General features: G+C 43.1%; 2 protein-coding genes across 50 annotated transcripts in view; one reads left to right on the forward strand and one right to left on the reverse strand.

The window, feature by feature from the left end:
• Positions 1-16,062, reverse strand: part of LOC121628724 (NACHT, LRR and PYD domains-containing protein 12-like) — a 2,607,341-nt gene that overhangs the window by 1,786,608 nt on the left and 804,671 nt on the right. The window lies entirely within an intron of this gene.
• Positions 1-16,062, forward strand: part of LOC121628726 (NACHT, LRR and PYD domains-containing protein 14-like) — an 829,387-nt gene that overhangs the window by 419,953 nt on the left and 393,372 nt on the right. For 4 of the 49 annotated variants that reach the window (XM_041968012.1, XM_041968011.1, XM_041968003.1 and 1 more), the window contains one exon: positions 14-550. The exons of the other annotated variants lie outside the window; for them this stretch is intronic. In XM_041968012.1, the coding sequence (XP_041823946.1) occupies positions 14-32 (19 nt within the window). In that variant the 3' untranslated portion in view covers positions 33-550. Of the gene's footprint in view, positions 1-13; positions 551-16,062 lie in introns of those variants that run through there. 49 annotated transcript variants of the gene reach the window in all.

Here is a 16,062-nt window from a genome sequence, read left to right on the forward strand (position 1 = left end):
TTTTTCTACACAGATGGAGGCGAGGTGACTGAACAGGACCGTGTTTGTTCTGAGAGGAAAATCTTTGTTCTGATGATCTAGAGTCTGAAGCTGCAGCTTCACTGAAGATGATGTATTTACTGCTGTCTATTTTTATCAAGCACTTTGTCCTTTGAAATAATAAAGTTAATGTTGAGTTTGAGATGATCAGGGAAAAAAATTATTCATAAATGAAGCTGTGATCACTACATGTAGTTACGTCTGAATTTAAAGTGTAAAGTTTGGATCCTGTTTTAATTGTCTCTGCTTCATTTTCTGTATTTTAAAACAGATTTATAATCCAACCGGATTCCATCTGACTTTGATTGCCTGTAAAAATCAGTGGAAATGAAAATCTTTCACTCTGAGATGAAGCTGATGGAAATGTGGGAACCTGAAAGGAATATTTCTCTTTCCTTTCTTTCTTCTGAAATATATTTCTACTGTGGAATTTTCCCAGCTTTCATTCCTTCACCGTCATGTTCACTGTGTTTTGTTTGTTTGAATCAATAAAGGTTTTAGTTAGAAATGAGCCCAGTGGATGTTTTGGGGGAAAATCAGGGACAGAAAATGGCCGCCTGTCTCAGCAGAGCTTTCTGCTCCAAATGAACCTGAACTGAACCCTTTGAATCATCAGACACGTTATCATCCACATATTTATCTTCTTCTAGGGTCAAATAATGTTCAATCAAACTTCATGTCGGGAAAAATAGATCATCTAAGCGAGCGGGGAGAAAGCTTTATCTGTGAAGTCATGCAGCTGCAGCTAGGACTAACGGCTGATCAGTGGAGAAGCACGCTAATGTCTGAAGGAAATGCCGCCAAACATTTGTGTCACGCTGTTTAGCAGAGTTTGGGGAAAAACAAGACATCTGCAAAAGACTGATGTGGCAGCTGGTAAGAAAATAGATTCTTTCTGATTTTAAGGATGATCGCTGATCTGCCAGTTGTTGACGGACTGATTTAATGTTGTGATTAATGCAGTGCTGTGATGAGGATGGCGGCTCTCTGCCGCTGTTAACTTTCTGAATAACAGAGCTTTCTGTGCTGGACATATGAGGATTAAATGTTGTTAACGTGTGTAGGCAAATGTTACTCTTGTGCAGGGAAAAAGTTTTGATTTCAAAGGTGGGGGGGCATAAGTATTTTTTATGAAACTAATCTTTTAGCTCACTGTATTTTCTAGTAGTTCTTTCTAGTTTTCTGTTGCTACTTTTAAGCTTAATGTTTCCTTTTTTGGTTTGACTGGTTGTAAAGCATGTAGCAAAACATTATCACCCAATTCTATGTTTCACCTTATTAGTCAACTTCACACCAATTCAGTACCACCAATTTGACACATATTTATGGAATATCATCATTTACATAGCGCACCCAATGGTGGGCAGGTCAAACTGGCATCACAGGTGGGAATAAATTCAATAAAATGTCCATTATCCAGTGTAAGTAGTGAAGTATCAAATTATATTTTAAATAAGTGTAACAGAACCATTGAAAAATTTTCTGTAAATGAAAAGTGAACAGCAAGACCACAGAAGGGTCAACATAATAAACTCAACCAAAGTTTCCAAACACATGTTGTCTGCAATCATTGGGAGCGATAAAGTCCCGGCAGAGTTCATGTCCAAAGCATCAACTCTTTCTTGATGTATGTGACAAACTGCTACAATTGGCGCATTCAGACAGAGAAGTTCTAAGAACGCAGTTCTAAGAACTGTCCTAGTTCTATGAACTACCTTCCCCAGGGGAACTGTTTCATGTTGCATTCGCACATGAGTTGGGGGCAGTAGCGGGACCGATGTGACGCAACCGTTTGCGACAGTGACATGTGATTTTTGCGCCACATTACAAAATAAAACCTGCGAAAAATAAGGAAAATACAAAACAACACCACCAAGCTAATATGGAGAACGAAGCGATCGCCATGTTCATGCTCTGTATGACGGAGATGTTACTGATGGACGATAAAATCAGGCGTCTAATGTTGAGGCTGGAAATGCACATAGAGAGAGTTCAGAGATGAGGAATCCAGCGGCGGGCGATATTTCTTCATTTCATGAAGCAAGAAAGGCGAGCAGAGCGCCGCAGACAGAGGAGACGAGACATGTAAGTTTAACTTAAAACTTGCGCCGATTGTATGTGTGTCATATGAGTAAACATTTCAGAGGGTTTTCTACTGTCTGTGTTGAGCAGATTACAATAAGTGAATATTTCAGGCGGCAGGTTTATTGTAACTCGTGTTCTGTTTGCATTTCAGACGTTGCTGCGGTTCATTGAGCAACATTCCTCACCGTTCGGCTGGTCCGGAGCAAAGCTGATGACTGGTGGTAAAAAGTTGTTCCCAGTTTTACAATGAGTAGTGGATAGAGAATTTCTGTATGTCCAGGGAGACATTTCAGTCCATCTGTGGCCACCTGAAGCTGCACTGGAGAGGATGAACACACCTGCTGCAGATACTGAAGGAGATGGAGAGCTGCAGCCTTGATGTTTTACCTTGTGCCTTCCAACAAATCACAACATACCTTTTCATAATAAGCATCATGTTGTGGAAGTTCAACAGACAGAACATGCATGTGTACATGATGTACACATTTAAAGAGAAAAAGTTCCATAGAAAATGCATCATTTGTTTATTTTTTGTTATGTGCAAAATAAAGATCTCATCACCTGCTTTAAAGCTTTGTGTGCATTATGGAATATATCAGTACAAAGGTGAAGGAGTAATCCGTCACTGGAGAGTTGGTTGTTACTGACTTATGGTCTAGAATTATGAGGAGATACACATCTAACAAAAACTGAATACTTCGGACTCTTTACAAAGTCATTTATTTTTTATAGTGAATACAGCTGTGCAGAAAGAACTATTTACATGTGTGTATATGATGATCATATCACTTTGGCTTTTCCTGCCATCCTGTCCAGTACACCCAGAGACCCTCCATCACAGATCTCTGCTGGCTTCAGTTCTGCCCGTCCAGTCGCTCGCTCTGTTCCTGGAAGACCTGTAGCATGTTGAAGCTGCATTGCTTTGCCTCTGCTGTTCACAGCAGCCAGAAGAGTGTTGGCCCTTTTGATGGAAAACACGTGAAGTAGATCAGCTCAGTTATTTGGGTGGTATCTGAGAACAACTCATAGGTCTATACATAAGCTTTAATGCTTCTTGTCCTGTTTACTAACCTTCAAACTCCTCTGAGTGTGCGGTGTTTTCATTGCGGATGATCGCCTTCAGAAACCGCACGCAGGGGTCATTTGCTGCAGCTTTGCCTGAGCAGGCATGTCGGTGGTCCAAGATGTCGAATCATTTACTGGTTTTTCGGTTCGTCCCACTCCGGTTGTTGTGGTTCTTAATTTATTTGTTGTCTTGTGTGAGTTTTCTCCATGTGCTGCTAGGGCTGGGCGATATGACCAAAATCTCATATCCCGATATAGCTCATTTTATATCCTGATAACGATATACATCACAATATAGAATTTTTTTGTAATTTCAATTAATGAATAGTTTATATAAAATTGCAATGTGGAAATGCAGTGTGAAATGATATACTAAACAAATAAAAGGTATTATGTACTAAATATTTATTTTATTTAGAACCTTTTTTCCAAGCAAGACATGGTGGTCATGGTAACATCTGCCATTAACATTCAACATGTAGCAGTAGCCTACACTGTAACAGTAACACCACCCAGACTTCTCTTGTAGCATCGTGTACGTGTAAGATGCTTCCAGTATTAGTCTTTGTTCTCTAGAGCAGGCAAAAAAAAGCAGCATGTTAGCACAAATATTGGTAAAGTACTGCCTATTCTTATTGGGTATAAAAAATAACAAACTGAACACTTCTGAGGTTTAAAGAGCACAGTGCAGGGCAAAATACCAAATGTAAACTTCGAGGTTTAATGTGCAACAAAATCAGACTCGCACTATAATTATAGAAAATCGTAACAAGTAAAAAAAATAAATAATTCTTTCAAGTTCAAGCAGCAAACAAAAATAATACAGGCCTACAGGCCTAGCCCCTAAAATGAATTTTGGTTACAAAATACCAAATGTAAACATGGAGCCTCTCAAGTTTAAAGTGTAGCTGCAAAAGGATTACAATATATTATGCATAAATATAATGTGAGGTATAAGAGGTAAACAAAAGAACTTCAAGTAGTTTTTTATAAATTAAAACATAAAAAAATAAGATTATTTGCCAAATCTCAGGCTTCTACAGATTGAGTGCTAGGAATACAAGTTGGTCAACTCTTGCTGGTTTCAGTGCCGACCTCTGGCATGACACAATGTTCCCACTTGCACTAAAAGCCCGCTCTGATGGGGAACTTGTGGCAGGCTCATATATGGATGTGTCGTTCGGCTCGACCACATATCTGTTGTTGTAGCGTAGAACATCCCCTTGTGAATCTCCGCCTCCACTTTGGCCCGACATGCATCATATAAATCAGGTAACACAACTTTAGTCATATGTTTTCGGCTGGGCATTTCGTATCTCGGATCGAGTGTTTGCACCAACTCACAAAACCCACGTTTCTCGACTGTATAGAATGGCACCATATCTTTGCAGATGTGCTTGGCAATGGCAGTAGTGATTTCCTTCCATCTGCGGGAGCTATGGCTATATGGTGTTGCACGGGTAAAAGCCTGTTGCAGCGTCTGCGCCTGGAGTTTATTATGAGCACTTTCGCCACCACTCGATGCTGCTTTTGCGGCCTTTGCTCGTTGACTCTCTCTGTAATCTTTGTCGTGATTCTTGCGCAGGTGATATAATAAGTTAGTAGTGTTGGAGTCCGTTGTTGGGACCGGGAGCCGGCATACTTTACAAACAACGGTTGTCTGTTCCATAACAATATCCAAACTACATCCATGCGACAGAAGTTGCCCCTCTTTTAGGTACAAGCTCCTCGGTTTGGGTTGGGTGGTCACCTTGTAATGCATTACCCTGCTCTGAAACGGGTCTGCTACCGTCTTCCTCCATGTTTGTTAATGTATTGCAGCGTGCATAGGCATGTCGTAAGGCGCATCTTGGCGTAAAATACTGCAGTAAAGCACCTAACCGTGGCGTAAACGATAGAGCCTCATATGAAACGATAGAAAATGTCTATCGTCCAGATGATATATATCGTCATATTGCCCAGCCCTATGTGCTGCTTCTCTGACTGAGAACTGATCATCGCAAATATTTTTATATTACGCTGCGAACCTTCAAAGCCTCTCTGAAAATCTTCTGTGGCGTAGACGGTCAGAAGAGCTTTGACCTCCTCGTCGGTCCATTTATCGCATGCTCTGTTGTTGTTTTTGTCCGTATGTGCAACCGTGTTTTTAAAATGTGGCAGGGACACAAAATGAGGAAATCTGGCAAGGGGCGTATCTACCAGTCACGAAACACCTACGTCATGAGGGTTCCTATAGAACCCCAGTTAGACCCTGCCTCGGAGTAGGAGCTAAAATGGTATATATGTCCAAATGCGCGAAAAAACGGCCTGGTTCCCAAAAAAGTTATAGGAACTGCAAAAGGTTCCTACAGTCGGAAAGGGGCTATTGTTAAGGCGTTTCTGCCTCGTGCAGTTACAAAGCCAGGTCTTTAACCTCATTAGTGGGGCGCTAATTTGGGACTAGTGTGATGACTATGGTAGGAGAACTAACTACTACTGGAGCTGTTTGTCAGTAATTAATAAAAAAAAGTCAGTTTGTGTGAATCAGTAAGTGAAATGGTAGGGGAACAGAGCATAGGCTTTGACAGCCTCATGCCAGACCAGTAGGTAGGTTCGGGTGTTTTCACTCCTTGGCCGTTCATTCAATATCTCGCCATCCTTCAATCTCAAAAAGGGTCACCTGGCCTGCATCAAATAGATGTAGTTAGACTTCATTATATTGTTACTTAACTAGCTTATCTTTAGCAATTGCTTTGTGTTCATAATTGGCTTTACCCAATGAGTTCATGCGCTACATAAATGCTACACAGCTTACCCAACACATAGGCTGCCAACCCGGAATGCAGGCCGCAGCTTTAACCTGCCTGCTAATGCTAAACCCAATACACACATTTACATACACGTGGAGAGGAACAATGGGTTAGCACTGGCCACTGATGCTAGCGGCAACCCCATTAGCATTAGCATTCGCCGCTACCAATAGCATTGGCCGCTAACATTAACATGCTAAGGCCAAGAGACAGCGAAATGAGGATTCACCTGGAGCTATTTCACCACCGGGGAACGACTCAACAGATGTTCTTATCTCTATAGATAAGAAACTCAGTAGTTTTGATGCGCGTTTGAGCCTGGTAGAAATTCTCCACAAGGAGTTCCAGGCGCTACGTGAATCACTAGAATTCAGCCAGAAACAGGTGGAAACTCTGGCTGTAGAAAATGCCGATCTCAGAGAGTCGGTAAAATTCACTTTCTACAATATGATATTAGAAATAAGGGAAAAACAAAAAATACCTTCAAATATGAACCTAGCTAATATTACTCTACTATTAAAACCAGGAAAAGACCCGACACTTCCATCCAGTTACCGTCCAATTTCATTAATAAACGTAGATCTCAAAATAATGAGCAAAACTTTGGCCAGAAGGATAGAAAAAATAACTCCTCTAATAATACATCCTGACCGAACAGGCTTTATTAGACATTCCTCTACTAACATGCACAGATTAATTAACATCATAGATTATTCTACTCTACATAATCTGGAATCCACAGTCATTTCTTTAGACGCAGAAAAAGCATTTGACCAAGTAAACTGGAAATTTTTATTTGCAACGTTAAACAAATTTGGGTTTGGGTCATCTTTCATAGATTGGATAAAAATATTATATAACAACCCAATTGCATGTGTGAAGACCAATGATCAAACTTCTCCAAGCTTCTGTTTGCAGAGAGGCACCAGGCAGGGCTGCCCGCTTTCTCCATCACTCTTTGCTTTTTTTATTGAACCCCTAGCTGCTGCCATAAGACAAAATAAAGAGATTAAAGGAATCCATGCTAAAAATATAGAACATAAGATAAGTCTTTATGCTGATGATGTATTACTTTTCCTCCAGAACCCACACTGAAAAAAGTAAACACAGCTGTTGTTCGTTTAATGTCTTTTTCCTTTTTTCCAATAGTTCGAAAAATACTACTTTTCTCATTTAAATTAAAATGTCGGAATTTATGTTTGTGGCGTAATCCTTTTCTTTTACATTACGACAAGGGTACCGACAAGAGGGCACCAAAGTGATTTGTTTAATTTTGATCTAAGCACCTTAATTAGTTTGAGTATAATGTGCGCATGCGCACACTGTACTGGCGGGATAAAAGTACATCCGCCTCAAACTGTCCTCCATTTTAGAGCGATGTTGGCACTGGTGAGGAAAATATTTAAAAATTTGTTCTCTTTTTCAGTTTTCAACATAATACTGTATGTCCTTGACTGGATTAAATTTTCAGCCCTTGGGGTCGAAACACATTACGAACGGAAAAGTCAGGACCTGAGAGAGGAAGACATCCTACGGTACGGTCAAATGTAAATTGTAATATGAGTGAAATTAAAGAAAATGTTGTTAAATCTTGACGGTAACGGTACATGCATTGTTTGAATCTTTTATGAGTGTGTGTGAGTGCAGAAACTTTCTGCCATGATTTAAACTAAGCTGCGCTAGGGACGTGGGCTACTTAATTTTTTTTTAATGCTAATGCTAATAAATCACGACATGTCAAGCTCCATTTAAAACTGCAACAGAAAGAACTGCAACAGAAATCACGTCCCGTGAAGTTTGTTTTTACTAAATTAGAAAGGGAACCTTTCAGCAGGGCTGATGTTTGTCTCAAATCATTCCGGGCATCTTTTTTGACGCTGGCTTTTCTGATATATGGCTATGTTCACGCTGCAGGGCATAATGCTCAATTCAGATTTTTTTTTTTTTTTGGGGTGAAATCCGAGTTTTTGAGAGTCCGTTCACATTCCAATAAATGCGACTTGTATGTGATCTCCTGTAAAAACCTTATTGCACACCACAAGTGTCCCTCATGTGTAGAAGACACGACGACGTGACAGTGAGCGTGCTGTGACGTCTTCGTGTTTGCGAAAGTAAACATGGACGGTAACAGCGGAGCTTATGTTACAATATTAAAGTTATTGTCTATCCGTAGCCAGCACATTTTCAATGGCATCGTTTTTAAGGTGGAGATTACAAAAGATTGGAGCCAGATTTGTGGCCATGGCATTTTGTGGAGCAGTGGCAGCAACGTCTGTACAGAGAAAAGTGGGAGAGGGGTGTGAGGCCTTTACATATAAGAGTTTATAAACAATGTTGTGTATGACGTGTAGGTCGGATTAATGCGACCTGGCCGTTCAGACTGAAGTCGCATGGCAAAAGATCAGGTACGTATCGGATTTAGGACCACATATCCAGGTGGCCTGGATCGCATTTGAAAAAATTGGATCTGTGTCGTTCAGACTGTTATGAAAAGATCAGATACAGGTCGCATAGGGGCAAAAATAAGAATCAGATTTGGGTCACTTCAGCCTGGAGTGTAAATGTACCATATGTGATTCTAGAGGCTCAACACTTTTTCCACCAATGGGTGTGTGTCTGTACGTGACAGTCTGGGTCGGTACACCCAGATCCCTGTTACGTCTCCATAGCCAACCCTACCCGCTAGGGATAGTTGGCTCAAACAATATACGTAGACGCCACGTTCAGTGCTGCTCCATCTTAGTACAGTGCTGCTCGTCCATTTAATACATTATGTGTATAAAGCACAAGGTGCCTTGACTGTTTAAAGATTAATTTTACAGTTAAATGATTTGTGATCATTAAACAAAAATTAAAGGCTAAATAAAGTAAACACAAATGAATTATTCAGATTTAGCTTTAATCATACGTAAGACATATGCAGTGTGTAAAGCTTAAATCAGAATGGAAGGCATAATAATATTCTGTTATGTTTATATTGCATAGATAGTAATTTATTTAGCATTAAGATTAGCATTAAGAATACCCAACAAAGAAATTGTCTCCTTTAACTTCAGGAAAGCAGCTTCCAGTTCCATTGTAATCTTGCTGTGCAACCAATTTGGAAGCTTCTCGTCAGCTTGTGGTAAGTCCTGCGTACAAAGACATGATTATTGCAATAATTGGATCGCCCTCCTAAAACACTCACACAACTCTTGTATTTTTCCTCAGTAATCAATACATGTGGAAATGTAAAGACTGTGGCCATTCATATTCAAGAAGATCTGAACTTCTGAAATATTACAAACTTGATCATCAACATTATGGACGGGGCCATGCTTACCCGTGTACTTATGAGAACTGTCCATGCACATGCAAGACATGGAAGGCTCTGCTGACCCATCTAAGCAAATCACATTCTGCTCAAAAGTTCACACAGAAAGATTGCATTTCACATTTTAAGTGCCACATCTGTGAGAACGATCAACTTTCGACTGAGACAGACTATTTTCAACACATTGGGATACATTTGAAAAAACATGAATCTGTGAATTGCATGTTTGCTCATTGTTCATATAAAACAAATCTTTACGGTGCTTTCAGAACTCACAAAAGGAGAAAACATACCCCCCATACTATTCATGATTTTAAGCCTGGTGTTGTTTATAAACCTGTTGATAGCCTTGCTACTGTAGAATCATTTGAAAGTGGCACTGCTGAGCAGTCAGATGATGATTTACCATCTCATGAATTTGCTGATGAAAAATCAACAGATTTGCCTAAAGTTATTGAACTAAAATTAGCCTCAGTTTTACTTAAGTTAGAACACTCTTTTCTGGTGTCAAGTGTAGCTATAAATGAACTACTTGAAGAGTTGGGGTATTTTAATTGGAACTGCCTCTGTGCCAGTAGCCCAAAAGTTTTGACTTTTTACAAGATAAAAGTTGTAGAGTTGATGATCCTGTTGTGAAAGAATTAGCCACTGTACTTTGCACATCACATCCTATTCAAGCTGCGTTAGGAAAACACGGTCCACTGTCTACTGCTTCGAAACGGAAGGCTTACTATAGAAAACACTTTAACGTTGTGGAGCCTGTTGAATATGTATTAGACCAAAGAAATCACAAGTCTTTTCAGTATGTGCCTTTACTAAAATCCTTGCAGCAGCTTTTAAATTGTGACACTATTCTGGATAAGGCTATAAATCTGCAAGAAATACATAATACAGTAGATGGTGATAAACAGGTATACAGATCCTTTTGGGATGGACTTCTCTTTAAAAGAAATGCTATACTCTCAAATAAATGTGCAATTTCTTTGATTTTGTATGTTGATGACTATGAAATATGCAATCCCTTTGGTACATCACGTAAAAAACAAAACAAAACAAAATCTGTGCCGTGTATTGGATTTTAGGCAATTTGCCGCCGGGTTGTCACTCCTCATTGTCCTCTATCCATTTGGCTGCCTTGATTAATAGCAATGATGTCAAGGTCTATGGTTATGAAAAGGTGTTGGAACCTTTGATTACTTATCTCATAACATTAGAACAACAGGATATTTTTGTGGATAAGTTAGGGAAAACTTTGAAGGGCACATTGCAGTGTGTTGTTGCAGACAACCTGGGAGCACATAGTCTTGCTGGTTTTGTGGAGAGTTTTTCTGGCAGATACATTTGCAGGTTTGTTTGGCAGATAGTTTAGAAATCCAGAACAAGGAGGTCGAAGCTGGAGGTTTCTTGCTGAGATCTGAGGAGAGTCACTTGAATCATCTAAAAACCCTCGAGGAAAATTCTTTGAACAACTGTTTCGGTGTTAAGAGTAAATGTGTTCTGTCAGAAAAACTTGCCAGTTTCAGTGTTATTAGTGGTTTCCCTCCAGACATTGTACACAATTTATTTGAGGGAATTGTAACTTATGAAATATCTCTGTGTTTGTATTTATTTCCAAAAAGTATTTTACTTTGGAAACTTTAAACAAGGCGATTGAATATTTTCCCTATAGATGGACAGATAAAACAAATCGGCCTCACGCTGTTCCACTGACCTATGCATCCAGGAAAACAATTGGTGGAAACACACATGAGAACTGGAACTTGCTAAGATTTCTCCCACTACTAGTTGGACAGAAAGTGCCCATTGATGAGCCAGACTGGAAACTGCTTGCTGACTTGAAAGACATTGTGGAAGTTGTTGTTTCTCCAGTTCAGACTAAGGAATCAATTGCATATTTGAACATGAAGATCTCTGAGCACAGAGTTAGATTTAAAGAGGTTTTTCCCAAGTCAAACCTTCTGCCCAAACATCATTTCTTAGAGCATTACCCTCATTTAATCTGTGAGTTTGGCCCACTAGTTGCATTCTGGACCATGCACTTCGAAGCAAAGCACAGTTTCTTCAAAAGAGTTGTGCGGCATACAACCTGCTTCAAAAATGTACTTCTGTCCTTAGCACAAAGACATCAGTTTATCATGGCCCATCATCTTCACATGAGGAGCTTTCCCAGTTCCCCCCTACAGGTAGCAAATGTTTCAACTCTTCCCACTGATGTTTTGAAAGAGGACATTGCATTTGTGCTCAAACAGAGGCACCCAGAGTTGGATGTTGTGTGCTTGGCTAAAAATCCAATGTACAGTGGCCTGAACTACAGGAATGGAATGATCCTTGCAACATGGCTCATTGACAGGACTACCTGAATTTGTGGAAATAATTCAGATGATTATTGTCAAGGATAAACTGTTTTTCATCGTCAGAAATCTCAGTGCTTGGTACTGGGAACATTACAGCGCTTATGAACTGAAAACATGTCCTACAAAGAAGATGGAAGTGGTTGACCCAAACCAACTCGCAGATCCATACCCACTGGCTGACTACACAATTGGGGGAATGCAGCGCATAACACTCAAAAGATATATACATGTTTAAGGTCAGTCCTGTGGTGGAACATTACAGAATGTTAATTTAAAAAACTTAAAGGTCCCATATGATTAATTAAAGTCTATATTTTATTATCACACTGCACTAAGGTATCTTTGTGATTCACAATTCATGGTCTTCATTTACTCAAAAGATAGTAGGACATTGAGACTTGTGTTGGTTCTTGGAAGCTACAATAGAATAATTAATCTCCCTCTTGCTCTCTATCTCGCTCTCTCTCTCCTTCCTTCTCCTCTCTCTCTCTCTCTCTCTCTCTCTCTCTCTCTCTCTCTCTCTCTCTTTTTCTCAGAGCACCATGGCTGAAATCACACCTGTTCGATTGCTGGTATATTTAAATGAAGACAACAACGTAAGAATGGAAGGGGATTCCATACTCATTGGAAGAGCTCATTGATGAAGTCAAGAATGCATGTGGATTAGAAGGATGCATAAGGTTGCAGTACAAGGACACTGATTTTGAGAACATATTTGTGAATCTGACCTCAACAGCTGTGATTAAGGATCTTTCCATTCTCAAAGTAATCCAGTTAGACCCAAATTCCACAACCGTTATCTTGTACCCAGTTGACCTCGCAACGAGTAGAAACTCTTCATTCAGTGTGGACAGTGAAGAGTACTCAGTGTCGGCACGTACAGATGACACAGTACTGCTCAGCAGCCCTTCCTCAGACTCACTTAGAACACAGCAGTGGCCACAAGTCTTCCAAATCCCATGCTTCTCCTATAACACAGAATGTCAACTTCAGAGGGCAAATGCAGAGTACATGAAAGACCAAACTAGACTGACACCTAGCTCTAAAATGCTCTCAGACATATTGGAGAAAGTAGCTGAAAGTATCTATGCATTCACACCATATCCTGAAGACTGTCACTACAGTGATGTTGCTGAGGCACTAAGAAGGAAGCACCCCTGTCTAAGAGAACCAGGGTCTTTCAATATGAGCTATGGGTGGAAACACAGACTGAAGATGAAAATGGGCAACTACAGAACACAACTTAAGGCCCATGGCACAGCTGCCGAGCTCACAGTGAATTCTATTAAATCCAAGACTCCAGGGGACACATACCCAGCAAGAAACGTGAAGAGACCTAGATGAGCTGAGGTCAATCATTTTCCATCTTTGCCATGTGGTGAGACTACAGATAGCCTGGAACAAGAGAGGATTTCTCTTCTGTCAGAAATACTGAAAAGAAACAACCGACAAACAATAAAAGAAAAGATGGCAAAGACATTCGGATACTGTAGACAAGAAATAGTGCAAAAGCAGCCGAGCATTGAAGACATCTTAACGAGGTGGCCAGCACTTTTCCAGATGGAAGAGGTATGTTTTTAGATGCAAGGCCCCTCCGACCCACCAGTCACTCAGACATCCGTCACTCATCCATGTACTTGATTATACAATTGTAGGAACAAAAAGAAACTATTTTTTGTGGGGAGACTGTCTTAATATTTTAAAATGACTGATTAGACATTCATAAAAGCTGATCTTCAAACAGTTTGATCCACCACCAAATATGTTTAAACACCTTTAAAATGACTAAGAATTCAAATATGCAACTAATACAATTCAAAATTCTGCATAAAACTCATTATACACGACAAAGGATGTTCAGGATGGGTCTGTCACAATCAAGCATCTGCCCACACCTCAATGAAAACACACCTGACAACTATCTTCATGCCTTGTGGTCCTGCACACCTGCCCGCAGGTTCTGGCTTCAGGTATGTGAAGACATGTGAACATGGTTTAAATGTAATATTCCTGCAAACCCCGCACTGTGTCTACTAGGTGACTTGGGTGACATTAATATGGCAACTAACTGTGCACACATGATACACACAGCATTATGCATCGCAAAGAAAACTATTCTTGTGAACTGGAAAACCAAAAATAATCTGTGTATTCAGCAGTTTAGGAATCTCTTAGTAGACCACATCAGTAGTGAGACAATGTCTGCCTTCTCAAAGAACCATTTAGCTGAATCTCATTCCCTCTGGTCCCCTGTGCTTAGCTCCACTTAGTATAGGTGGAGGACTGTGACCTTGTTCCTTTGGGGGTTGGAAAATGGCCGGGAGTGACTGGTGGTTGCAGGTTCTTTGTGGTTGCCCATGGTGCAGGACCGTGCTGCTCTCTGTGGGGGCCAGCAGTTGGAGTCGCCTCATGGTGGTGGGTGAGGCCACTGGTGGTGCCTGGGTCGGTGGATGTCGGTCCTGGGCCGGGTGGCCGGGCTATTCCGGAGCGGGCTGGGCGGGGGTTCTGGGCTCTGGTGCCTGGGGGTGGTCCCCCTCCCTCCGAGGAGGTGGGGTCCGTATGTGCCGGGAGCCTGGCATGCCCAGATGTGCTGCCATGGTGTGGGTTGGTGCATGCCCTGGTGTCTGGTTGACTCCCTGGGACCCAGGGTATGGCCCGGGGGCAGGGGGGGTGTAGGGGTTTGAAGGCGGGCTGAGTGGGATTTGGGGGATTATAGGGGGGGGGGGGGGGGGGGGGGTGCTGGGGTGGGAGACAGGGATGCTTGTATGTTGTGTGTGTGTGTGTCTATGTTTTGGGTGATGTTTGTGTGGGTGTGGGGGTATGCTTGTGTGTGTGTGTATGCATGTGCTAGGATGACTGGGAGTGTGTAAGATCATAGGTGGGGTGGGGAGGGATGACCTGGGTGGGCCTGGGGGTGGTGCGCCGTGGATCTGGGCTCTCCCGCTATTCTCCTTCCGCTCGTCTCCCTCCCCCTTGGGTGTCTGGTGGGTGGGTGTCTTCTGGGGTCGGTGGTGGCTCGTTGGCTGCAGTCGCTGCGTGGCCTGGTCGTGGGGGGCAGCTGCCTCTGGCCTGTCTTTCCCTGGGGGGCCTCCTGGGTGAGGCGCCACCGGGGGCGGGTAGGGGAGGTGGTTGCCCTGGGGGCCGGGAATCGGGGTGGCTGCACTGATGAGGGGCTGCTGATCTTGGGGGATGCCTGGTCGGCCGCATCTGGGTGGGAGGTGATGGGGGGTGGCTGGGGATGGCGGTGGGGGCCGGATCTGGGGCTTGCCATTCTCTGGTCCGCCGGGGATGTCTCCCACAGGGCATGGAGGGAGGGAGGGGGGGGCTGGGGAGTAAGAGTGGGAGGGTTGTATGCTGTGTGAGTGTTTATATTGTGTGGGTGGGAGTGAGGAGGCATGTATGTGTTAGCATGAGCGGGTGTGTGCAAGGATATAGGTGTGTGCATGTGTTTCTGTATGTGTTTGGGGCGGGGTTAAGTGCACTTGGGGTGGGGTGGTGTGCCGTGGGTCTGGGCCCTGCCGCTGTCATCCTCCCCATCCTCTCATTCCCCGTTAGGCATGTGGGGGGTGGGTACTTTCTGGAGTAGGTGGTGGCTCATTGGCTGCGGTCCCTGTATGTATGGCCCGGTCTGGGGGGGCGGCCTCTCCTGGCCTGTCTTGCCCTGGGTTGCCTCCTGGGGAGCAGGGGTGCCTAATGCCACTGGAGGCTCAACATCCGGAGGGAAGTTTGCTTCCCTCTGGACTTACATTCCCGGACCCCTATTATTTCCCGCTCTCTCTGTCTCACACACACACACACACACACACATAGGGAGTTGGGAGGCGTGCACGCCATGCGGGGTGGAGCGGAGGGGGCCATTCAGTGGTTTCCTTGGATGCACCCCGTAGTTACTCGCCTCTCAGTTTTAATTGCACTTAGACACCAAAACACAACAAACACAACACACAAACAACACCTGGTGGGCATGTTATGCGGTGCATGTCGGGCAGGGCCACTTAGGTGGCCTGGCTCCCAGCTCATTGCGGTCACTGCCCCTCAATTTTAATTGCAAACAACACACACTACTTGAACAGTCAGGAGCGGGAAGGAGGAGGGTATTGGGGACCTCTCACACCCCTGTTCCCCCTGTGTGTGGCCGGGGGCGATCTGGGGGAGGTGGTTGCCCCAGGGGCCGGGTCCCAGGGTGGCTGCGCTGGTGGGCTGCTGGCTCTGTGGGCGCTTGGTTGGGGGGGTTTGGGGCTCGCTGTCCTTTGGTCCGCCTGGGGTGTCCCCCACGGGGTTTGGTGGGTTGGTTATGTGTGACGGTGACTGTGTGATGGTGAGTGCTTGTGGGTACGGCACAGGGGAGGGTGTGAGTGTGGGGTGCAGATTGGAGTAGGTGGGGGGTGGGGGGAGGGGGTCGATGGCACCCTGGTTT

This window comes from Melanotaenia boesemani, chromosome 18 (genome assembly GCF_017639745.1).
Source record: "Melanotaenia boesemani isolate fMelBoe1 chromosome 18, fMelBoe1.pri, whole genome shotgun sequence".
Classification (NCBI taxonomy): Eukaryota; Metazoa; Chordata; class Actinopteri; order Atheriniformes; family Melanotaeniidae; genus Melanotaenia; species Melanotaenia boesemani.